This window comes from Dermacentor albipictus, chromosome 1 (genome assembly GCF_038994185.2).
Source record: "Dermacentor albipictus isolate Rhodes 1998 colony chromosome 1, USDA_Dalb.pri_finalv2, whole genome shotgun sequence".
NCBI classification, from domain to species: Eukaryota; Metazoa; Arthropoda; class Arachnida; order Ixodida; family Ixodidae; genus Dermacentor; species Dermacentor albipictus.
In genome coordinates this window covers 440,647,551-440,672,442 of record NC_091821.1, presented here as the reverse complement: position 1 = coordinate 440,672,442, position 24,892 = coordinate 440,647,551, and the positions used below count along the sequence as shown (strand labels likewise).

The 24,892-nt window shown below is 44.2% G+C and overlaps 2 protein-coding genes, 1 long non-coding RNA gene and 1 pseudogene across 3 annotated transcripts in view; 3 read left to right on the top strand and 1 right to left on the bottom strand.

Annotated features, from left to right (window-relative positions):
* The first annotated feature begins 207 nt into the window (after positions 1 to 207).
* On the top strand, positions 208 to 1,983 carry LOC135919953 (PHD and RING finger domain-containing protein 1-like). The gene has a single exon (XM_065453980.1). It carries the CDS (start codon positions 208 to 210, stop codon positions 1,981 to 1,983), a length of 1,776 nt encoding a protein of 591 aa, XP_065310052.1.
* A 583-nt stretch (positions 1,984 to 2,566) lies between these two features.
* Positions 2,567 to 2,743, bottom strand: LOC135919961 (U2 spliceosomal RNA; annotated as a pseudogene).
* A 6,141-nt stretch (positions 2,744 to 8,884) lies between these two features.
* Positions 8,885 to 14,173, top strand: LOC135919956 (uncharacterized). The gene is made up of 3 exons (XR_011513961.1): positions 8,885 to 9,280; positions 10,043 to 10,156; positions 12,498 to 14,173. It is a non-coding gene; the product is annotated as an uncharacterized lncRNA (long non-coding RNA).
* Positions 14,174 to 17,538: 3,365 nt separating this feature from the next.
* Positions 17,539 to 24,892, top strand: part of LOC135919947 (uncharacterized) — a 150,487-nt gene continuing 143,133 nt past the window's right edge. Inside the window, exon 1 of the transcript XR_011511477.1 lies at positions 17,539 to 17,899. The gene's annotated coding sequence lies outside the window, so the exon portion shown is untranslated. The remainder of the gene's footprint in view (positions 17,900 to 24,892) is intronic.

Genomic DNA, 24,892 nt, shown 5'->3' with positions numbered 1-24,892 from the left:
TTGCACGTGATGACGTGCTGTTACAGTAGTTGCAAGATATTTCCTTTCAGTATTTATCGCTCTTCACGTGTCTATATATAAGTTAAACTGCGTTGAACACACGCTATTTTTCACTGACTGGTGGTGCGGGAACGTTGGTGCTTTGCAAATTGCTACGACGGCAATAAGGAGGGGATTGCTGCGAGTGAAGGAAACGAGTAGGAATCGATGGAGCAATCGACGGCGCCTACGAAACATGACACTAGTGAAGATGCCTCAGCGTCCTTGCCTTCGCAGAGCGCTGATTCACGTAGTAGGACGACGAGCGCAGATGGACAGAAGTTGCCTTCAGTGTCCTCAGCCACTGACCTACCACCACCTGCCTCGCAGACACAACCGGCCCCACAGCGACAGTCGTCGTCCTTTGTACCACAGTCGCCGATTTTACCACCTGGTACTATTGTCCAACTGCCGGAACAAACACCGCGTTTGGCGTTTGAAGACATCCATGGACAGCGCTCTAGCTACCAGAGCCTGAGCCTGCCTTCACTGACAGGCGCGGCCGCAGCTGCACGTGAAGACCCTGCACCGCCTCAGCATCAGCGACCGCTTATTCCACCACAGGCGCTGCCACCGGGACTTGCCACCATAGCAGCCTCGTTGGCACAGCCACTTCCTCCGGCAATGATCCCCTTTACTGCAGCACCTACTCTCACCAGCGCGCCAGGGCTGCAGCTGGAGTCTGGGATGCTAATCTTCCCACTCGGACAACCGGGCAGTGTTGTAGGAAGTGGGCTCGGCGACTTCACATCCCAGGCTCCAATCATTCTTGGCCCACAGGGGCCGTTCGTAGCACCACTGCCCACACCTATGGACCTTTTGCCATTCATGCCACTGCCAGATAACATGGTGCAGCCGCCCCTACCTGTAATAATTGACTCTTCTACTGGTCCTGGTGCCATGACGCTCGCCCAACCACCCATAACGCTAGAACAGGTGGAAGAGCAAACAGGCGTCATGGACATGGACATTTCTACCACGCCACTGGACACGCCAAAGGACGCTCCGAGCACACCACAGCACACACCGGTGCACGATTCGACCGCCTCGCAGCTCCCTCCAAAGGACGATTTGGCTACGTTGCCTCGCGCTCAGAAGCAAGACTCCAGCGTTCTGCAGCCTGAACTCGTCGAACAGATGGAAGAGCAAACCGGTATCATGGACATGGACATTTCAACCACACCACTCGATACGCCGAAGCATAAGCCGAGCACACCACAGCTTGCACCGAAAGACGATTCCGCCACGTTACAGCACCCACGACCAGACGATTTGACTATGTCGCCGAAGCAAGATCCAAGCGCCTTGCCATACTCCCCCACGGATGAGCCTACCACGTCGCCGTACTCACCAACGAAAGAACCGATAAAGTCGCCGCTGTACTCTCCAACATACGATCCGCTGTCGCCTTCCTCGGTGGACTTTTCCTACTCGCCCCCATCCTCACCACCAGACATTGCGGCTTTGGAGGCTTCTGAAATGTCACTGCAGCAAACGTCCACGGTTCAAGGGGAGCTACCGACATGCGGCTCCCGTGTACCCTCACCCGGCAAGGGTGCTACTAGCAAGAGTCTTTCTGCATCCCAAGTTGCTGAAGCCAGTGCTAGCGGTGCTTCAGCAACCGGAGACAAGTCTACCCGCCACAGCATGGACGAAAAGCAACAACACTCCATCGCTGAGCCGGCAGTTGCTTCGCATAACATACAGAAGAGAGCACTCATACTTCGCGCAGAGCAGGAAGTGAAGTTCGCGATCAGGAAGTACGTCTCGTCTCGGGAAATAAGCACAGAGGAATACAAGTACATTTTGAAGCATGCAGTCAAGAAAATCTGCAGCAGTACGAGGACCGGAATCAACCCAAGAGTAATTGGGCAGTTTATCGAAAGATACGTCGAGAGCGTGAAGCGCAGGCGTTGGCATTCTAGCACAAAGCATAAGGATTGAGCATTTCAAGGTTGAAAAGACAGTTGCTACGTGAGCCTGAGCCATTGTTACAGCGTAAGTGGACATTGTAGACTGAACAAGTAGCCCGTGTCGAAAAGCATTGAAATGATATATGCCAGTGTGTACGCATGAATTACGACACTTCCAACGTTTGTCGAAATGAATAAAACACTTTTAGTAATGCCTTGTATGTGCGCAGAATGCAATGAAAACGTTTGGACGCAACCACCCGTTCTCAACCTAAATTACAGATTTGACATCCACCGCTAGTTTGATCGTTGAACGATATCAGTTGCAATACTCAAGCGGATTACAAAACCCTCCCGCTTTTCTACTACAATCACGCGAGCGTCAGCCAGAGTACCAACCAGTGCCTGATGACTTACTGCATCAGGGAATTGTCCAAGAGGACGCGCTAAGCACCGGCCAGTGAAAGTGTCCTCGTTCAGGTCGTTTCACTAGAGGGAATCGCCGCCTGCGCTTATTGTTGCGTTATCTTCTACGGTTGAGTGGTGTGTAGCAAGGTTCTGGAAAAAATGGCGTGCGTACTTCTATCGAGCCATGCAGATCGGAAATTTCTACCTAGATGCGGGTTGATCCCGAAGGTATTGCAATACCGTGACGACCCGGGGCGGAGGTGAAGCAGGCTTTAAGCACTCCGCCTTCTTTCAAAAATAAGTTTAATATGTTAGGTTTAAATACAGCCAGTATCAGATATTAAGCTGATCAGAACAGACACTACACGTCTCCCGTCAGCCATGTTTACGTTCGCACCGCACCTTCTTTGTCGGCGTTCCAACCGCCTTGCGTATTTCGTTTCCTTCCACTCTCCCGTGGTGGCAGTCCCGTAAGCGTGACCGCGCCCGTACCACGGGGTGGAAACAAATACGAACCGTCCATGTGGCCCCCAAACGGCGAACTTTGAACGTTTTATCGGAGCAACGACCAGGCTTCGGAGGGAGCTTGCGGGGAACGAATTTTCTGTGGCCTGTGTTGCGTGTAACCGCTTGTGGCTTTCGAGTGACCTCACATCCATTACTGCACTTCGGGACGTACTGCACTGAAGCCAATGCACGATCGCCTTGGCTACAGCGAAACAGTGGTTACACTCGGAGGTGCAGTGAGGTGCGTGAGTAAAAGGTGTCATGCCGCGTTTTGCAACAATACAAGGATATGTATTACATGCAGTGGCCTAGCTAGGTTGTCTGGCACCTGGGGCCCATAGGTCTTCTGTCACCCCCCTTCTCCGGCAGTAGTAGTCGGGAAGGTGAGAATATCGCAAGTTTTCGCAGAGGGGGGGGGGAGGGGGCGTGATGGTCAAGCACCAGCACAGCCGCATTGTATACCGCGCATGCCCTCGCCTCCCCCCCCCCCTCAACTTCATTCGCAGAGATCGCGAATCGCGAATGCAACAGGTGTACATGAAGTTTCATTTTCTACACCCAGTTACACAGGGTACTGTACTGATAACTTGTGATGAAGCGCATTTTCACATCTGCTGTGAGACTGTAAGGCTTCGCAGCCACAAGAGATGCGCCATCATGAAGAATGTGGCTCGCAAGTATCAAAAATATTGTAATGCATTTTTAATTCACGATATTAGAGGCACTATTTCATTCGCAAAATTGAAGCCCTAAAGTTATATGTTGCCTGACAACAGCTTCACGGAAATCGTCGTAAATACTCGCAGTGCAGAATTTTGGCTGCGTGGAGCCCTGAACCCAAACGAAAACTAAATAGCGTGTCAGTGTCACTGATCTCTCCATCCTATCACAAAAGGCTACCTGCTTCCCTACTGCGGGGCAACAATGCTATGACATTACGAGTTCTCTTCATTTTGATGCATAAAGCCTTTGTTTATTTGCTGATATTAGCAAACGTCATTATCTGAACTGTGATACCGCCACAAGGTTCCGACCGGAACGTGCTTGGCCTCGATTCTTTGCGTCACTGTGCAAAAAACCAGAAGGCCGCGATGAAGCCCGTGCCAGCGAAAGCTTCCGCTAGTGTTGTTTGCACTCGCAATGGCGAGGACAGAAAGATTGACGTCAGTGGTCCGCTATTTCATATATCTTTCAGTATCGCCATACTGGGTCACCAGCAGTGCCAAAGTACTGCAGGCTCTATGACTCAAGACGATTTGTTCAGAGAATAAGTTTATGTTGAGTTAAAATAATTCTTTCGGTTATCAATTCCCGAATCCCAGTGTTTCCTATATATATGTTAATTCAGCTGTTATTTAAGATATCCTATTTTGATACAGCGGGGACTGAACGTAAGAAGGACCCAAGAGCCACATGGCTAGACCGTATCTTTAGCTAGTGACGCCCGCTCCGAGCATGAGCACGCCGCACGAGCCCACCACAAATAATACGTTCCTCTAAGACGAGTAGTAGCGACCACTTAGCGAATTAGCCGGTACATTTGTGCAATTATTTCGTAAGATGTTGATAAAGCTGTAGCCGACAATTCTACGGCACTACACATCTGGTATATCGGGTACGTGAACTTAGGCTGCTGTGGAGCATTCTTTATCATTAACACCCAGTCAAGCCGGCGGAAAGAGGAGGTTTCAGACACATATGGCACCTGCCCCCCACCCCCCACCCCTCGGCACCTGGCACATGAAACCAGCGCCCCCACACCCTCTTCTGTTACTGCGCCACTGTGTATACCCTCGTCGGTGGCTTATCATTTCCCGAGGCTCAACATCGTGGAGGAGCGACCAGTCGCCTGTTGCCTTCCACTTGTGGGCATACGGCGTTTGAAGCACGAGAAGGGACAGTTCGCCTTCAAAAGGCCCACATACACAGGTTTGCTGGTCACCCGCCTTCACAGAGTGGAATGGCACTGAACTTTTTTTCTGTTTGTTTTTATAAAAGGAATAAATTATAGGGTTTCACGTGCCAAAACCTCGATCTGATTATGAGCCACGCCATAGTGGAGATTTCGGAAATTTTGACCACCTGTGGTTCTATAACGTGCACCGAAATCTAAGTACACGGGAGTTTTCGGATTTCGCCCCCATCGAAATTCTGCCGCCTTGGCCGGGATCATATTTAGCAGCCCACCCTTATGAAAATGGATTTAGAGTTCCTTTAGAACTCCTAATGAGTTCCTATGGAGTCAAAAGGGACTCTATAGGAACTCGCGATCTATAGAGTCGTCTGCATAGAATCTCTATAAGAAGTCTATAGAAACCTTTCTATAGAAACAAGTCATTTCACACACAATAGATGTTCTATAGAGGGTGTATTGACGTCGTATGTACTGAATTCTATAAAGTAATTTTTATAGAATGTCTTTAAAACTTCTAACGCGACCTGTCTATAGAATGGCTCTCCATTCGTTCTCTATAAATGTTCTATAGAGATTGTATTGATATCATATGTACTAAATTCTATAAAATAATGTCTATAGAAAGTTTTTAACACTTCTAATGCGGCTTGTCTATAGACTGACTCTCCATTCACGCTCTATAAGCAGTCTATAGAGGGTTTATTGTCATCATATGTACAATATTCTATAAAATAATGTCTATAGAAAGTTTTTAACACTTCTAATGCGACTTGTCTATAGACTGACTTTCCATTCACCCTCCATAAATGTTCTATAGAGGTCGTATTGACATTTTATGTACCAAATTCTATAGAAAAAAATTTATAGAACTTTTTCGGAAACGTTCTATAGAGGTCGTATTAACATCTTATGTGCCAAATCCTACAGAAAAATGTTAATAGAACCTTTTCAGAACTTCTAATGCGGCCTGTCTATAGAATGGCTCTACATCCTCCATAAAAGTTCTATAGAGGTCGTGTTGGCATCTTATGTACCAAATTCTATAGAAAAATTTATAGAACGTTTTCAGAACTTCTAATGCGGCCTGTCTCTAGACTGGCTCTCCATTCCCGTTCTAAAAGTGTGCCATCATATGGCATACGTACTGAGTTCTGTAAAGGAACGTTTATAGGAAATTAAACAAGCTAAAGTGCGGCCTGTCTAAGAACGGCTCTATATTTTCACTCTATAAACAGTACCCAGTATCCAGTGCATCGCCGGATTATGGGTCCAGTGCCGCGCGCTGGATGCATGGGGCGCTGGGCAAGCGCGGCGTACTGGGAGGCGCTGGTTACTGGTGCGAAAAACAGCTCTAGCGCGTTAAATACGTGGTGCCTGGACACCGTATGTATTTTTTTTTAATACAGAAAGCAACAGATAGCGTTTTAGTACAATATACATCGAAAAAATGAACATCTAAAAACAGAAGTGCTCTGACCAGGATTCGATCGTCGTACCTGCAGATCCCCAGCCCGGCTCATTACCGCTACGCCGCGTCAGCATAGGGACATGGGCGGATAATTTAGCTTATCAAAATCGAGAAGCAGTTTTAGTTTCACAGAGAGAAGTCTTGCACAGACGTGGTAGATGCGCTATCGGCCAGCAACTAAAACTCACGCCTGTACCTCAAAGAGAAATTTGCTCTCCATATTCAATAGTGTGCTCGGAAGTGCCATAACATCGACTGCGATTGGTATTTTAGCTTCGAAAAAAAGTCCTAAATGAACCACCGACCCGGGACGCTGCATGAATGGGCTGTTACTGCCGATTTCGATAGCCGTTTCTTGTTCTTCACGCGAGGGGTATGCAATGTTTTCTTAGTTCAGTGATGACTTTCAGTCTACACGTCTGTCTAGCCATATATATTCGTCAGAGAAACGCAGGCTAGTGCTGGGAGCCTTCGGCGACAGCACATATACCTGCGTTTATGATGCGTCACATCGGCGCTCCTCACTTCTTGTGCTGGCACTGTAGACATGAAAAAATTGTTTATTTAAAAGCACCGATGCGAAATCTGAAATATAAAGTAATTTATCCTTTTTAGACTTCTTGATTCTTGAGGTTAGACGCGCCGATAGCGTGCAGACGGACTCGGCGGATACGCTATGCCTAAGCTTCGATGGGGACTGATCTCGGCGCGGGTAGCTGGCGAAAGCTAAAATGTGTGTATTTGAGCCTCAGAACTCTTTTTAGTACAATAGGGAAAGTGGAAGCGCACGAATCGCCTCAGCCTTGTTATCGGTTATATCAAGCAGCGGTAGGCATCGAACTCGGGGTCCGTTCGAGCGCGTCTGAACGACTTCTGGATTTCATGTCCACTCCACAACACTGCGACAATGGCGATAACTCCCAGTCATACGCTACGTGCGAACTACTAAAAAAGCGGCGTCCTCCGTCTATGCGTGGTTTCGTTAAAGAATTTAGCTGTCCGCCCTGTCACAAGGCAAAATGCAAAAAACGAAAGTGATTTTCAGTGTCACATGTGCAGGAATAAACAAGGCAGCTCACGCACCTTTATTCCATACTGCGACACGAAATAGTTCTATGACCCTAAGATATAGCGTTATTTAGGACAAGAGACTAGTATCAAGCCATGAAATTGTATAAAGCATTTAATATTCAGCAGCGCTCGTCCTTGCGTGCTGGAGCCAGCGCGGCACAAACACAACCAGCGCCGTTTCCAATGCGAGCATCTCTTCCAGTGTGACCCAGCTCTTATCCAGCGTTCTCACTGGTCTCGAGTGAGTCCCAGCGAGCGCCAGCGTACCCAGTGCGATCCAGTGCTTAAAAAAAAAAGAAAGAAAAAGAAAAAAGAAAAACGCGCTGGTTTCACACTGGAAGGCACTGGAAGACGCTGGTTCTTGCAATCACCATTTCAGAGGTTTTTCACTATCAAGTAAGAGCATCGTTAAAAAGACACTCATTGACCAAGGCAAACATCACACTAATCGAAATTAGGAAAACGAAAGAAATATAACGGAAGCGCGCATTGTGGTTTATATCGCATATGCAGGTAAATCACAAAGATGTATACCAAGAAACACTAACGGCCACGGCGGCCGCATTTCGATGGGGGCGAAATGCGAAAACACCCGTGTGCTTAGATTTAGGTGCACGTTAAAGAACCCCAGGTGGTCAAAATTTCCGGAGTCCTCCACTACGGCGTGCCTCATAATCAGAAAGTGGTTTTGGCACGTAAAACCCCAAATATTATTATTATTAAGAAACACTAAGCAAAACTGCGCCTTAGCAATCGCGTCATATCTATTTGCTGGCATGCAGTGACTGCAGCACTTGGGGCGGAAACAGATCGAACGCCGCCGCAAATTTCTGGCACATACCACTCAAATGCACGCTGCAGAAACGATTTTTTTTTTCAAGGAATCTTGAACAGTCACAGACCACATGAGCGCGATCCGCGCATGATAAGCGCATCGCCACGAAAGCAAGATAGGGAACACATAAGCGTAACCTGTGCCTCACGGGTAAAATTAAACATCATCGTATATACGTTGCTGTGCGACGGACACAAGCGCACGGAAACATCACACACTGCACACGTGTACCTCCGAGGTTGTGTCGACAATTTCTGGGCTACATTTAAACGACAGCAGGAAGTTACTTCAATGAGAAACGAAGTGAGGGCACAGGCACTGCAGGTAACGGCTGCGCATAAAGTCAGTTAGGGTTTTAAGGCCAGTGACCGAGGTTGAAATCGTTAAAATCACACCGCAGCGATAGCTTACACAGGGTAAATTGTCGAGATCTTGAAGGCCATGCTTTTTGCTGACTACATGTGGCATAAGCGATTCAAAAGCAAGAATACTGCATGTAATTTATTTCTGCCCTAAACTATAGCACACAATATGAGCATGTCAATGTTTCTTCTTGTCTAGCAACATATGTATGTAGTTCGGCTCAAAGGCCGGCTCAAAACGGCACAAAACCTGCTGTAGTGGTATTATTGTAGGAATCACGGAGGCCACAGCAGCCGCACTATTATACAGACGGCGCTGGCGGCGCCGGTATTTTCGTATTCAACGCGACAGGTAGAATACGAAGCTACGGCGTGTTGTTATTGCTCCGTCTTCAACGGTTGTCGTGCGAGCTGCGTCGATGTGTTTGTTTGACCGTGTGTTATTAGGTTTGCTGTAATGAAATGAGACGTAGTTCGCGAGCACGAAAGTGCCAGAAGATGGCTTGAGTCTCGCTGTAAGCACGCCGTATGCGTGGCGCGCCAGCTAAATGTGGACCAACGATTTTCATGCCATGGAGTGCGTTCCCTTTGTCTCCGCTTGTGTTCGTGGAAAGTTTGGTGGACGGCGCAGAGAAGTAATGCGTATTATTAGCGCGCTTCAGCTCGTCCACTACCCAGTGGCTTGTTTGCTGCAAGTAACATCGCAGACGCATCACTGGAAACTTGGAGAGTGCCTTTCGACCTCGTCGTACTGTTGAAACGGTAAGCAATCGTGCTCGCCAACTACACGTGCGTTCATCCGTGTTGTGTGTGCTTCCCGTGTGTGTATAGAGTGCCTTGCGAACGTAGTAAGTGGAACACCCACGACAACAGTGAACCCTGTGCTGATACTTGCTACGCGCTGGTTGTAAGAATTGTGTACGCAACTCTATTGCCACAGTGCGGAATTTATAATCCTGATAAGCGTTTGCTTCCCCTGAGAAAAGTTTCGGAAATCGTGTTCGCTTTGTGCAGTTGTGCGTGAGCTCCCGCCTGTCTGCTAAAGTTGCATAGTAACGACCCGTCTACCTCTTCATCGATTCTTTCTTCAATGACGTTTCCTCACTTATAAATGCTTCGACGTTGTGCACAATCTCTGCTTACGAGGTTTTTGGCTAACGAACAGTTCTAAGAAAAAAATGTAAGCCAATCACAGCTTGCTACTAGTACAGCTTTATTTCCAAGGCAAGATGTGTTGACATAACTGACTTAACTAAGCATGACAGGGGAACGTTGCCTATACTAAGTAATGGAAAAAAAAACCATTAAGTTTAGATTGTAATCTGCTGCTGCGGTGCGTCCAAAACTTTATTTGATGTAGAGGTCCGCATTGTCATGACATTCGATGATTTCGAGCATTTGCTCTCTTTCCACATTAGTGCAGACATTGTTTTCGTGACTCTTTTAGGTGCTGATTGCATGTTTTCACGATATCACAGCTTTATTGTGCCACTGCTTTAAGCTAACATAGAATTTATTTTGTAGTGGCGAGGCCGTGACCCACAACATTAACTACAAGATCGAGGAGCCCCAAGAAATGCCGACCCTGTGGATATATGGCTGCAGCAGCATGGCGTGTGATCTGGATCGTCATGACAGGTGTGTATGAAATGTACGTGTTCCAAAAAGGGGGCTTGGTGTCATTCATGGTGAAGTTTGTCGACACATTACTTAATGCAGGATACTAAAGAGACTAAATATTTATGCAACCTTATTGAACTTGCTACCTATTAGTGTGCATAGCCATTATGCCCACATGATTGTGTTCTGTATAAAACTATACCCAACCATTCCTGATGTTTAGTATTTCTTTTGCGTAAGTTGCTTACCTGCAAGTTACATATATTTTTTGCTTTGTACATAGTGTATTTATGACTTTTTATTGGGGTTTTATTCTTTGAAAACTATTTCCTATGCTGTACCCCTATTTGCATATTTTTTTTTCTGTTTGTGCTAGAATCTCGTGCAGTTTTCTGTGCATGTAGGAATTCGAAGGGTAGTGGACTAAATATGTCACAGGCCTAAGCACGTAGTGTGCACATCTTTGTTTATCATTGATATCTTTACAGTTACTTCTCTGTTCCCATAGTAACAGCCACTGCAAAATACACATTTGGTGAGCTTTAATTTCTTGAAAATTAATATGAAGGTCAGTATTTACTAAGCTGCATTTACTTCTGTAGTACATAGGCACAGACTGATATGGATACCTTGTTGACCTACACAGGACGCCTTTTTTGTTTGTTGCATTAAATATGGGGGCTCACCCACATCTCTTACTATATATGTGGTATGCCTCATCGATTTCACTTGTCAGTTTTTACGGTGGATGAAAACAGATGAACGATTGTAATCCAACATGAAGCCCCGTTGTGGAAATGTACGGCCAAGTTGGATGACCATACTGGATCTCTTATACACATGAGAAGATACCGGCCAGCTTGCCGTATGTACGCTTGACCACATGTGAAAGGGATACAGTGCACTCACTGCCTGTGACACACGACAAATTTGGTGGTATCTTTCACCGAGCAAGCCTCCCTTGCCTGCTTGCCTTTCTCAATTCTCTTGCACACTGCTGTGCATATGGCACCCTGACAAGAAAGGCTTGCTTAGATACCACTAAATTTGTCTTGTCTGTCAGGGGTAGTGTAGTCTATTCTTGTGATCATGTGTATATTTGGTCAAATGTACATGCAACAGATTGGCTGGTGCCTCAACACGTACCTAAGACAGCACCATAATTCACTCCCCGGATCAGTATGTTCGTCCCACTTGACCATGCACCGATGGGACTGGGGCTGCGCACCTGATTTAGACTGTTCATCTGTTTTGTTCAGCTGCGGCAACCAATTGGCCAACAACATCGCTGAGGAATGCCACATAAAAAGACTGGGTCACAATCTGTTTACTGAATTGTCCGCAACCTTCGTAGTAACAAATTTGTTTGTTGCAACTAGTTTTAGGCACGTTATTTCTTGTTAAATTTTCTGTTTGACCTATAGAGCAGTTATGCAATCAGTTTTCAAAGTTACTTGGTTAGTATAATTTTTGTTTTCTGTTTTTCACATGCCAGGTTGCAAGAAGGACCCTTTTTAATTAAAACTGAATTAATATTTCAATTGCAATTGGGCAGTCTTATCATTGCGTTTAGGATACATATCAGTGTACATACCCGTACTAGATTAGAAACTAATTGTTTCAATAACTCAAAAAGCACGAATATACTGTGTCCATTGTATCTGACAGTGACACCGCGACTGTGTTCCAAATACCACAAATTGGCAGTTATCCATCATAGTTTGCGAAAACAACTTAAAACATTATTGTTCCCCATACAATGCATACTTAGATGCCCAAGCTCCATGTGAGAAATTTATTATTCGCATATTAAGTATAGTACATACCAACTATGGCTAATAGCGGATGGAATATTAATTTTGTCTACCGCTCAGCAATAGAAGCCAGTAGGTCATTCCCTTTTCAAAAAAAAAAAATTTTCTATGCATAGTGTGACATCTGTATAGGACTCTTAGCTCATGGGTGTTCCTGCTTGCTTATGTTATAAATGGGAATGTGTTGTCATTGCAAGATGAGATTAATGTGTGACTAGGCTGTTGTCGTTCGGAGATGCTTTTTGTCATCAGCAATGATATTCTACTGCCAGGCACATTGGCCCAGTGCTGATGTCACCGAATCTTGGGAAAGTAAAAATATTCTCAAAAGTGATTCTCAAAAGAACTGCCACTGTTTGGCAGAGTGGTGGGGAGGTGGGGCGTTCTGCCACCTTTCTGTTATAATTTTTTTCTGAAATACTGAAATGAAACTTAGCATAATGCTACAACTATATAGATATTTGTGGCATGTTTGTGCCTGCTAATACATTATGACTGAATGTTCATTACACCTTTTGAAAATTAATTTCAATTTTATTTTCCAGGCTCCACCGTCGCCGTTACTAGACGGACCAAATGAGGCCAAAAACTAGCCTTTCCTCGCTCCATTCCTGGGAAGTGAAATAGCAGGTGGTCATGTAAGAATGAACTTGCAACCATGTGGGCAGTAGCCAAAGCTCCCTACAGTTCATGCTGGTGGTGGAATGATAAGACAAACCGCAATATTTATTTGTTTACTTATTCACTTAATATTTATTTATTCATATCTCATGAATACTGTGCAGTTTTTTTAGCAAGGAGTCAGGTAAAATAAAGAAATATTGTTGCATCAAAGTAAACGTTATTTGAAAAAGCATAATTCACGTAGCACGAATTCATGGAAACTGTAAATTTTGAAGAAACAGAGCAGTAAGGTTAACAAATCTTATATAACAAAAAATGAGATCACATTTCTGTTGGAGCTAATACCATAATTTAATCTGTCAAATTAGAGATACCATATGCTGCTCTAATATACAATCACTAATTTATGAGTAGATGCGCGAAACTCAAACGTTGCAACAATTTCATGCTAGCTGTAAATTCATATGTACAGTTTGTTGACTTTAGACTTAGCAGATGGAGTCTGCAGAACTATGATATCTCTTTCTGGCACAGAGACGGGCATTAGTAAGCTTCGTGGTGTTATTTTTCTTAAACCTGCCAAATAGACCTTCCTGCAACAGGTAGAATTCTCAAATGCCGCAAACTTAATTCAAATTAGTGCTGTGGTTGTCTCAAAAGTATTTCTGTATTTTGGATGTATTTGAGTAGGAAAATTTACAGAATTAACGAACTTGTGCTAGCTCTTTTTTTTATTTACAGTTGCAAACTAAGTCCTTTTCCTTCAAGTTTTGCTATTTTCAGCAAATTTTAATAAAAATTGATGGTGTTAATGTAAAAACTATAATTTAAACATTTTTAAATGTATCAAACCTCATCAAATTTGGTTGCATAGTTGCCGAGAAAAACGATTTTACTGTTCATGTGCATTACATAGGAGCTCCTGAGCTAGATCTCTTTTTTAGTCATTGCGTGTGTCGGTCTGGTTTGTATTTCTCACCCTAATTAGAATATTGGCTCTGATCTCAAAATTGTTTCCCTTACAACGAAATACAAGCTTTTAAACTATTTACGATATATGCTGTACTGCTCTATGATAACCCCTGTTTGCCACATTTTTGCAGGGCCTACCAGTGCTAATTTTACACATAAACATAGACTAAAATGCTGTGTGGTTTCGGTATATGGTGTACTTATCTGTGAAAGCCATTATTTGCCACATTTTTGCAGCGACTGCCAGTGTTATTTTTGCTCAGACTAAAATGCTGTGTCGTTTCGTCAGGCTGACACAACATTGCAGTGCACATTCATATCAGTTTATTTTCAGGCTTTAGTATCCAAACATTTAATGTGCACTGCTGGAACAGGCACTCCTTTTGCAGTTTTAATGGTATGGTTTCTTGTCCTAGTCAAGCCTGTTATTGCGAGGTGTCAACTGTAATCAAGTCTGCCACTGATTCTTTTACCTCATGTTTCGTGTGTTTGCACCACCAGCTTGACCTGAGAAGCATGTTGGCAGCTACAGTTTGTGTGTTGCAAGTTCTAGTCTGAAGTGTGTATGTCACATATATGAAGCATGTATCTAGTCTGAAGTGCAATAAACATTTCAAACTGAATACTTTGTGGTTGTAGCACCAATTATTTTGCCACTGCATTTACTGTAGTCCTTATTGCCTACAGTAGAACTTTGGTAAATTGCAAGTACTTTACACACATCGGCCTAGCTTTTATAGGCATTTGCTTGTAGGGACTCGAAAGCAACTCGATAGAAATATTCTATAGAAATTTGCCTTTAGCATCTCTAAAGAAACTCGATAGAAATATTCTATAGAAATTTGTCTTTAGCACATCTAAAGGAACTCGATAGAAATATTCTATAGAAATTTGCCTTTAGCATCTCTAAAGAAACTCGATAGAAATATTCTATAGAAATTTGTCTTTAGCACATCTAAAGGAACTCGATAGAAATATTCTATAGAAATTTGTCTTTAGCATCTCTAAAGGAACTCGATAGAAATATTCTATAGAAATTTGTCTTTAGCATCTCTAAAGCAACTCGATAGAAATGTTCTATAGAAATGTGTCTTTAGAGTTCCTATAAGAATGCGGTGGCCAAATAACTTTTGAAACTCTATAGGAAAATTCTATAGGCAATCAAAATAAACACAATAAAGTTCTATAGAGAAAGTTCAAAAGACTTTCTAAAAAAACACATTAAAAATTTTTGTAAGGGCAACACCATGGCCATTGTTTTCATTTGCTTAGGGATGCCCTACTCAAGCGATCACTTAAAGTCACTTCCCTTACTTGAGCACCGGTGAACTCGACACACTCTAACAAGACTTCTATATAGTTATGAATTGCCGAGAATAGAGCTAAACCACACAATTTGTGACGAACAGTGGGCTAAAATAACGAGCAATTAGATGCTGTTCAAATGGACCCCGACCTCTTTTCAGCATTCTGCGGATCGTTGAGGTCCTCCAAGCTCCCAGAGGAATCTCGGCTTATTGTAGAATGGTACAAACACACAATAGGAATCACTGTGCTTGCTTAAGGGCCGGCGTTTCCTTGCTAAACACGAGCTCGCGGGGTGAAATCCTGATTGCGGAGGCCTTATCTCGATGCAGACGAAGTGCAAGAACGCCAGTGTACAATGCATTGGGTGCACGGGAAAGAACCCCAGGTGGTCAAAATTATTTCGGAGTGCCTCAGTACAGCGTGCTTCGTATTCAGATGGTCGCTTTGTAATTTAATCCTTTTTTATTTAACTTAAGTATTGCCTCTTGTTCTTCCAGCCGTTTAATAAAACAGAATAAGGTCGCATTTTTAACGATGAGAACAGGCTGTCCATTCATATACAAAATTTCTGTTGCAGTTTCTGAGAAGTTTAAATAATTGAAATGTTCAATGTCTTAAGCTCCTGAGATAAAATTCGAGGCCTCTGGTACTTCCATACTTTCATTACCTGCGAATATTAAACAAATTGGTGGCGCACCCAAGAGTTGGCAATAATTGTTGATTTTACTGCTATTCACAATCAATCTTACGATTTTTTGGGTAATTCCTGATTATATGCTTTATATAATAAGTGCCATGAAAGACTGTCAATAACGAGTAACACATGCCCAGTGCCCCGAGTTTTCGTGAAAGAGGGTCAATCAAGAGCAACACATACCAAGTGGAACATACCCAGTGATTAGAGGTGGCGTCAAAGTTCACTGCTGAAGGGCACCACATACACAGAGTTACATACCGAGAGCCTCAGTTTGGCGTAAAAGAAGTCCATTGCACAGCGGCTCGTAGCCAGTGGCCCAAGGTAACGGGAGAGAGTTTCGCTGAACTGCACCACAAACCCATAGTTACGCACCCAGTGATCCAATATGTTCCGACTCATCATCATCACTTATTATTCCCTTAAGGGCCACACAAGGAGTATTACATAACAAGGAGGGGGGGGGGGCAAAACAATATTACAAGCATCGAAGCAATGTTCATGTACATAGCAACAAAAAGCAACTAAAGCGACACTCAAAATACATGTTTTGCAAAATGAAAAACACAGGTTCTTCTGTGATATATATGTGTATATATATATATATATATATATATATATATATATATATATATATATATATATATATATATATATATATATATATCACGGTGAACGCCTAACACAAGATTAGAGGGAAGTAAATATGGGTTTCTAGAACGAAGCCTAACTCAGCGTTGTTCAACTGAGGCACTTTCAATATTCTACATATGTAATTCCTGACAGTTGGGCTCACTATACAGCCAGGTAAAAAAAAAAAAACAGGAAAGAGATATCTAGAGGGCAGTGATGTTAAGGAGAGAAGTGCCTGATTGACTTTCGTTTGCTGGGAGAACAGGGGAATGGAGATAAATGAGAGAGAAGAACGCGGTGAGTGAGTTCACGGGCGTGGACAGCAACACGCATTCAAATATATTCTTCTCTAGGTAAGCCATATGGAATGTGTGCGCATGCCTTTCGCGTTTTCTAACACACAGAAAACGCCGACTAGAGCGCAGATCTTCCTAACTAGCACAAAGGAGCAGAGATAGGCACATTTGCTAAATTAACAACACGGTAAAGGGCGATAGCAGCACTGAGCACATAACTGTACACTGAGTATGGGTAAATGAAGGCACTGAGTACAAGAGCCGCGTCACCATTTAACTTCAGCGAAAAGCAGCAGTTGTTCACTACTTAGACTTTCGTTTGCATGCTATCGCAATATCGACAAACGGAATGTTAAATCATTTACAGCCGCGCCATGCTAAGTGCAAAGACGTTTTTTTTTTATATGTGGGATCTTTCTTATAGCAAACATATAAAAAAAGACAGCATTCTTAAGGCACATATAGTACATACTACCTATTCGCTGACTTCATCAGCGTGTTGCAACTACAGCGCATTACTTCTGCACTAGCTTGACATCTGAAATTAGTTAATGTACACTTATTCTGGAAGCGCTAAATAGCATATAAGCATTACCTGGGAGCGACGTGTAAGGGAACTGTGATACTTTATAAATGTAACATGAATTATGGCAAATCAGTTCTGTGGAAGCCCCGCAAGTTCGTGGAATGTTCACAAAGGGGAAAGTATTCATCCACCTGACGCAGTACTCGCAGATAAGTTTGTTTGGCAATGAAGGTAAAACTACGGGTCCGTGGCTGCCGCACATGTGTTACGGCACCGAGTTGTCCGCCATCCCTCGACAGTACTTCTGGTTGCTCTGAACAGACGCTGAATCGACGCAGCTTCACGTGCGATGGTTTCTCGTTTGCCCAGACGCGGAAGGAAAATGCCGCTCATTCGTGTGTTTTACTTTATTTCACGGTTACTAATAACGTGTTTATGTTTTATCTTCCGCAGCTTGCACTCGCGTAGATAAAAACACGGTACTACTTTCAGAAGCGCTCTCACTTGTGCGCACTTCGCCTTTGTAGCTTTCCCTTCATTGCCACAAAACGTTGTCCGCGAGTATGTGGCTGACGTTTGCTATCAAACGCCAGTTTCACCCTTTCCACTAGCGGTGCGCTGCGTCTAGCAGTGCACCTTCACGTGTAGACGCTGCCATGTGCATGCAGTGCTAGCGGTCTTTGCAATACTGCCTCCTCGTCTCGCCGTTGTCTCGCGATAGCTCGACGGTGGGGTAGCCAAGAATGCCGCTGGTGTTGGGTGGTGAACTGTAACAATCGTGGCGGAAACACCTGTGGCCTGCAGCCACCTGTCAAGTTCCACACTCCTCCGGCTAAACGACATCCGTTGGAAGGCGCGCAGGCAGGCATGGCTAACCGCTGTCTGCAGAATCAGGTAAGTTGGAGAGTCTTAACTTCGCCATTTTTCTGAGTGCTTGCTATTATTTGTGGTGGCGTTGTTGCGGGCGACGAGACGTGACAGCTTGCTATTGACGACGAGAATATCGCTCCAGCTATACTTCGACGCTCTGTGAGTTGACGAATTTAGAGCTGGCTGATTCGCGCTTGCGGCGGACGTTGCGGTTTGTCGTGTTTGTATGACAGGGCACTCACCCACAGGCGTATGATCAGGTAGGACCATTTGTAACAAGAATGCGGACCGTAGTGACGTCTTGACTAAGGGAGTTCCGTTGCGATGAGAGGGCAGGGGCGGTTTAAATTGCTGTAGCTTTCAGTCATTCTTTTTTCCCGGTACAACACGAGCACTTTCGATCATGGTCAAGCCCGATCCGGATCACTTGTTTTCTGTCACGATCAAGTGTTGTCGCTGGTGCATTGTCCAACAATTCGGATCGAGTTCGTCGAGCTCACTCAGCATAACAATGCAGACGACCACCTATGACGCCGTGCGACTGGGTCTGCGTCGTCCACACTCGGGGTTGAAAGCGCCTTCTAGAGTGAATGGACCCAGACGGGATCCGATCGTGGTTACAAATATCTGTGGGACATGGGTACAAATCTCTACTGAGTTTCTGGACATTACTGGACGTCGCACTCGTGCCGCGCAATGCGATAGTAAAAGCATCGCCCTTAATACTTCCGAGGCTGCTTTCCACACGATTTTTTTCGCGCTGGTTCAGTCTGACGAATACTTTGCCGCTTTAGTTTCACACTCGACGGGGGTGGTATCGACAATTCGATGCAGTGGGACGCTGATGATTCCGGGTTCGAATCCCAGAGAAGGACAAATATTCAACTACGAAGCTTTGTTTTGAAGAAACCCGTATCTATTTCCTTTGTAAATTCGTGCTACAGTCGGGTGGATGGCAATTCCTAACTTTCATGAATCGATATAAACGTAATGATAGTAAGACCTACTGTCTGTTATATTATTGACCTCGTATTGGGGTAGCGGCTGCTCAGCTTACGGCTCTAGCATGGGCAGTACGAAGTCGTGGGTTGAATTTTCAGGCCAGCCGCCATTTACCCTGGGAGAAAACTGAAAGAAATTATTGAGTGTAGAAGCTTGTAATAGGAGTGTGTAGTGAAGCATGTACGGACATGAATATTTCTGATTTTACGCCTACTTAAGTTCCATATTTCCTGAAGTGTTAAGAAGTTACGTTGAATCATTACTTCCGCTATAAATTAAAATAACAACATAGCCAGGAATTGGGGACACTTCATTCACTTTAATTTTTTGGACAACACGTGGCGTAACCAGCTTAAGGAATTTGAAATTCACGCTATGATGTATGCCATGACGCACAACTAAGGAAAACAACAAAAAGAAGCACACCCTGAGACTCACTTCAGTTAGGCTCTTGGAAACGAGTGCGCGTATGTATCAGCGTCATCTCGAAGACAGACAGCTACTTGCTTTATTGCCAATGAATCGACGATTTTGCTAGACGCCTGGTCAGACAGCACGTCCGCATCGCGGAGAGATGTCTGGCCGAGATAACGGCTTCTAAGAAGTTTCCGGGATATATATGTATATTCTATTGGTACACCCCTGTGGCTTGCGTATACGTCAGCGTTCTTTTTCATGGGTTTCCTATATAAATGGCGTTATGTAATGTTTAAGTGGAAGTTTTAGGTCACGCATTTCTCCGATGCCGGCTAGTCAGATAGATGTACAACGCAGGAATGTTTTTACGAGAAAATCCTGGAACCCACTTGAATGAAATTTCTTGCATTTAAGGAAGGGAGGGTACGAAGACTGCAGCAAATATAGTTATAATTTAGACCATGAATATTTTTACGAGAATTACAGCAAATTTGGTAACTTTGAAAAAAAGGAAATAGAATGAAGTTTACGTATCCCTCAAATCAACAATGAAAAACAAATATCGAATTTCTATAAACTGCATCCGTTATCACATCAAAAGCGATGAAATCGTATACATGAATTTACAATTAAGCAAGTTTGTTATTATGTCTAGGAGGGTTTTGTAAATGCAACATTCACAAATTGGTGGTATATTTCAGGATAGTGAATAAAGGGAAAATCCTTGGGTTTCCTTGATTTCCTTGGGTCTCCTTGGGTTTCCTTTGTAGCAATTGCTACGAACGGGTGGATCTCTGATTTTTCCGTTTATTCATTACTTTTCTCCACCTTGCGGGTTTCCGCAGAACTACTACGTCAAACTCTTGCCTTTGCTTCGTGTTGTCGACAAATTCGACTTCGTCCTGTTATCTGCTAGCCGACTGGTTAGCTCAGATGGTAGGCGGCTGCCCAGGAAAGGCGGTGGTCCAGGTTTCGAGTCCCGGCCCAGGATGAATTTTTCTTCAACTATGAGGCATTTCGTTCGAGGAACCCGTATGGGTTTTCTTTGTAGCAATTGCTACGAACGGGTGGATGTTTGATTTTCCCTTTATTCATAACTTCTCTCCACCTTGCGGGTTTCTGCAGAACTACTACGTCATTTCAGGATAGCGTATGATATATTATTCCTGTGAGCTTTAAATGTATTATTAGGTAGAGTTTACAGGATTACGACATCTCTATTAGTTGCTGAGGTACAGAGTTCTGTAGGTCATCTTGTTTTATGAAATTTCGGAGATTGTTTCAAAATTTATGTAGGCAGCCTAAACAAGATACCACTTTCTGAATTAACTACATTTCTGAACTACTTTCTGAATTAACTACATTTCTACCTCGGTGTGCACCACTACCGCTACCACTACCTCAGTGTGCACCGGAGAATCGCGAAACGCTACGTATGCTGCGAGATGCATTACACACGTTCTCATCTTCTCTGATCATTCTCAATATACGGCTGAAATACTGTGAAGATATGCTATCACAATCTAAGAAACGCGCAGCCTGTGTGCTACATCACAAAATCTAGCAATATTCCTAGCGAAGCTGCTTCTGTAGAGCAGTTGCAGTAGGAATTTTAATTGGCAGTAATTTTAACGGACAACTTGAATCTTCTCCTGCATTTGATTTGGCAGATGGTTCAGGCTCTAACACCCTTTCCTCCTCATTAAACGCCAGTGACACGGCTCGTTCTCCCAAGACGCCTAAGAAAATGAGTATAACGCTCGTATAACGCGGTAATCAACTGACACGAATGAAACTTTGCACGCACTTGTGACATAATGAGCGCCATTCCCAGAAATATGAAGTCGTTTCACGAGCTGACAAGGGCAATCGGGATGCGTACAACGTGCGTCGTATTACACATGAAAATTACAAAACGCAGTAATAATTAATTTCTGGAAACTCATAATTACCCTAGAGAAGGCTGAGTTAGTGCTCCAGAGAAGACATTGCTAATTTCTTTCGCTATGCTCGTGTCATCAGCATCCACCGATTGTGCGGCTATCGATTCAGGAGGCAATTTAAACTTAACAATACACAGTAGTACAGTGTCCGTCACCAATTTGCTTGTTTGAAGAACAGTGGAACGCGGCTATAAGACCAGGAAAGGTGAAACGTGGTTAAGCGCTAACCGCGAGTTTATACTCCAAAGTGTCGAATTATTACGACTCCATCTAGTTTGATTCGTTTTCCCCTGACTCAAGCAATTTAGCCTGGAATTTTATAAGCACGAAACCATAGTTCCATAAGGTAAAATAATTCAGCGTTCGTCTGTTCACTGGTTATTGAGTTACCTTTGCAGAAATATTAAAATGAAGATATCAATAGAGTCATCTCTGGCCTTGATGCCGTAACTAATTCGCGAACCAATCGTTCATAGAAATAAACACTAAACAACGTAAATTTATGTGGGTGTCATGCATTTCTCCAACTTTACTTACTCCTAATTCATACATGATCAGCAGATTCATTAAGGCATATCTGCGGGGGGGGGGGGGGGGATGGTAAAGGACATCAAGAATGCTGCGGTACACCACATGCGCAAGTAGTGAGCTCCAAGCGACAATGGATTCTGGAAAAAAAGAATACCTAAACGCGTTACGGCAGAATTCATCCCATGAAGACTTCGATAGTAATGCGATTAGCGTTCGAGCGTGTAGCAACCCACCATGTGTCTCACGTCAAGTGTTTGTAACATCTGTATTATCATTTTAAAACTTCCGTTGGTTTGGATATATGTGACCTAATCGGGTATCCTCACATGTTGGTATCGCATTCACTTGCCATAGTAAAGCTTGTACATTGCTGCGTGACGACGACTCTATGACGCCGACGCACTAAGGACTGTGTTCTCAGAGAAGGAATTCCATCGACGCGATGACAAAGGTGGTATGACGCCAACGGAATGATTACAATCACATGAACATATTTAAAAAGACGACATTAGTAAAATGACGAAAGCCTGACGACTCCAACATAAGGGCGATTGGATGACGATGAGTGTGTGACGACCAAGGTATGACGACAAGCGTATGGCGACGATGACATGACTAGGATGGCATGACGACGATGATCTGACAACGGGTGCATGATAGCGACTGTCTGAACATGATTCCACGAAAACGTTGACATTGACACGACAGCGGTGGCATAATCACGATTGAATGACGACAGCATAATTGCGATAGAATCACGAAGACGGATTGACGTCGATGGAAGGACGAAGGCAGTATTATGACGACTGCAGGGTGACAATGGTATGACGTTACTAAAGTGATGACCGTGGTAAACCTACAGCATGAAGACGACGACATGACTGCAATGGTGTGACGCCTGCTGTGTGAAATGCGGCACGACGAGTGTTGGGTGACGACGTTAGAGTAAAGACGATAGAACGACCACGACGGCATCGTGACCACAGTATGAGGACGAATGCATGACAATGACTCTGTGACTAGGACACAATAACAACGATGGGATGAAAATGTATGAAGACAATCGCATGACCCCGAGTGTATGACAACAATGGCGTAACGCCGACTGTGTCACGAAGCCTGTATGATGACGATGACCTGAAGACAAGCGGCATGACGACAGACGGTTGGCGAAGCTGGGATGACGATGTTGGAACGACCATGACGGCATTACCACCACGAATACATACCTAGAGACCCAAGCTTCTAGACACCCTGGCCCACTTGGCGAGCGTAATAGGCGTGATGACAACGGCATGATGATAGTCAGTTAAAGATTGAATGCCAATTATTCGGGGCCCGGGAAGAGCCCCAATTAGGCCGGGACGTGCTATTTGCAACTTCAGAAAACTAAAGACTATGCTGCACAGATTAGTGCACATTAGGGGTGCTCTTCGACCACGGAGAAAAGGGTATCAGTTGTCGACCACGCCCAATGTCACCATGTTGTTTAATGCTATCGGCATTCTTTGCCCACTTCGGGTGCTTCCTTATCTATCTACCTATTTATCTATATCTATCTATCTACTTATCTATCTTATGCCATGTGACCCAGTTGTTTTTACTAACTAGAGACACTACACATGTCCTCCGAGTCACAGTAGCTCCATCGTTGTGATGCGGTCATTATGATTCCGTTTTGGTCATGTAGCTCTCGTAACGCTGCCATATCAGCATCGTCATTTGAGAAACATCATAAAATTGTCGTCATACCCTCATCATTGCAACACCTTCGTAGTTTCATGCACGTCACTCCATCAAAACCTTGCTGTCGTCCTTCAATCGTGATTATGTTGTGGGTGTCATGCCATCGTTGTCATTGGATCGTTGACATAGTCATCCTCATGCATTTGTTTAAATAGCGTAGTTGTGATACCGTGATGGTAGTTTCATCTTCATCCCAGCTTCGTCATCTGATTTCCGTCATACTGCCTGCATCCCGCCATTTTCTATATACAGTTGTCGTCACACTGTAATCAACGTAAACTTGTCACTTCATTGTTGCCAGCTCAACGTCGTCACACTGTTGTCGCACTATCTCCATCACTACCGAAATGTCATGCAATTCACGCCGCCGTCGTCATACTTCCTTCGTCTTTCCATTAGCATTCTCATTCATTTCGTTGTTATTGTGTAATCGTCAATCAATCGTGATTATGCCGCCGTCGTCATGGCATCATAATTGCGTCGTGTTTATTTATCGTCATCGCTTCAGAATCGTCACGGTCATCCTCATGCGCTCGTCCTCGTATGCCTTCGTCTTTCCATCAATTTCATCGTTTCGACGTAATTTCATCGTTGTTACTCCATGCGCCGTCAACGTGCAGTCCTCGTCCTACCGTCGTGAGATAACATTGGTGAGCAATGATCATAACAAAGCGGGCTAATCACGAATACAGTGTATGTAGTATATAGCAGAATCACTTGAAATCTTAGCAGGATAAGTACAGATTCTAAATAAAGGTTTCCTAATCAATAGGGCGAGTCACTGCGGGGTCGCTACATTGCGTGAATACTAATCGAATAAACTTCGAGGGTCATCTTACGATGGTTTCTGCCGGAGTTCTTTTTTCTTCGCGACGCTAAAAAGCTCTGGTCAACATTGTTCCCATGTTATTAAGACCTCGAATTCCTAGAGGGGACCATGCTCAGTCAGCAGATGTACGACCCGACGTTCGATGGACGTAGCGCTGTGAACTTCACACCGATCCCCCCCCCCCCCCCCCTATCATCAAGCGGAAGCGCAATAGGGTGCTTGGGAGTGGCAACGAAAGGCAGACTTCAAGAGTCGCGAGGTATAACCAAGTTGAATCAAAATTGCGAAAAATAAGAGGGATATAGGGAATCGCGTTAAATAAAGTGTAAACTATTTGATTGGTACTAAACTCACTGCGAGGCGACTAAGTAAATTGTCGTAAGGTATCGAAGCCATATGTATACGCTTCATATAGAAACCACAAGAAGAATCAATGAGAGGAGGTTCGGTACAGCTGGTTACATTTTTCAAAAGTGGCAGGCGTGACTAGAGTGAGTGGTCTGCGATATTTCGTTGTTGCGAAAGAAAAGCAATATTGGTAGCATGATG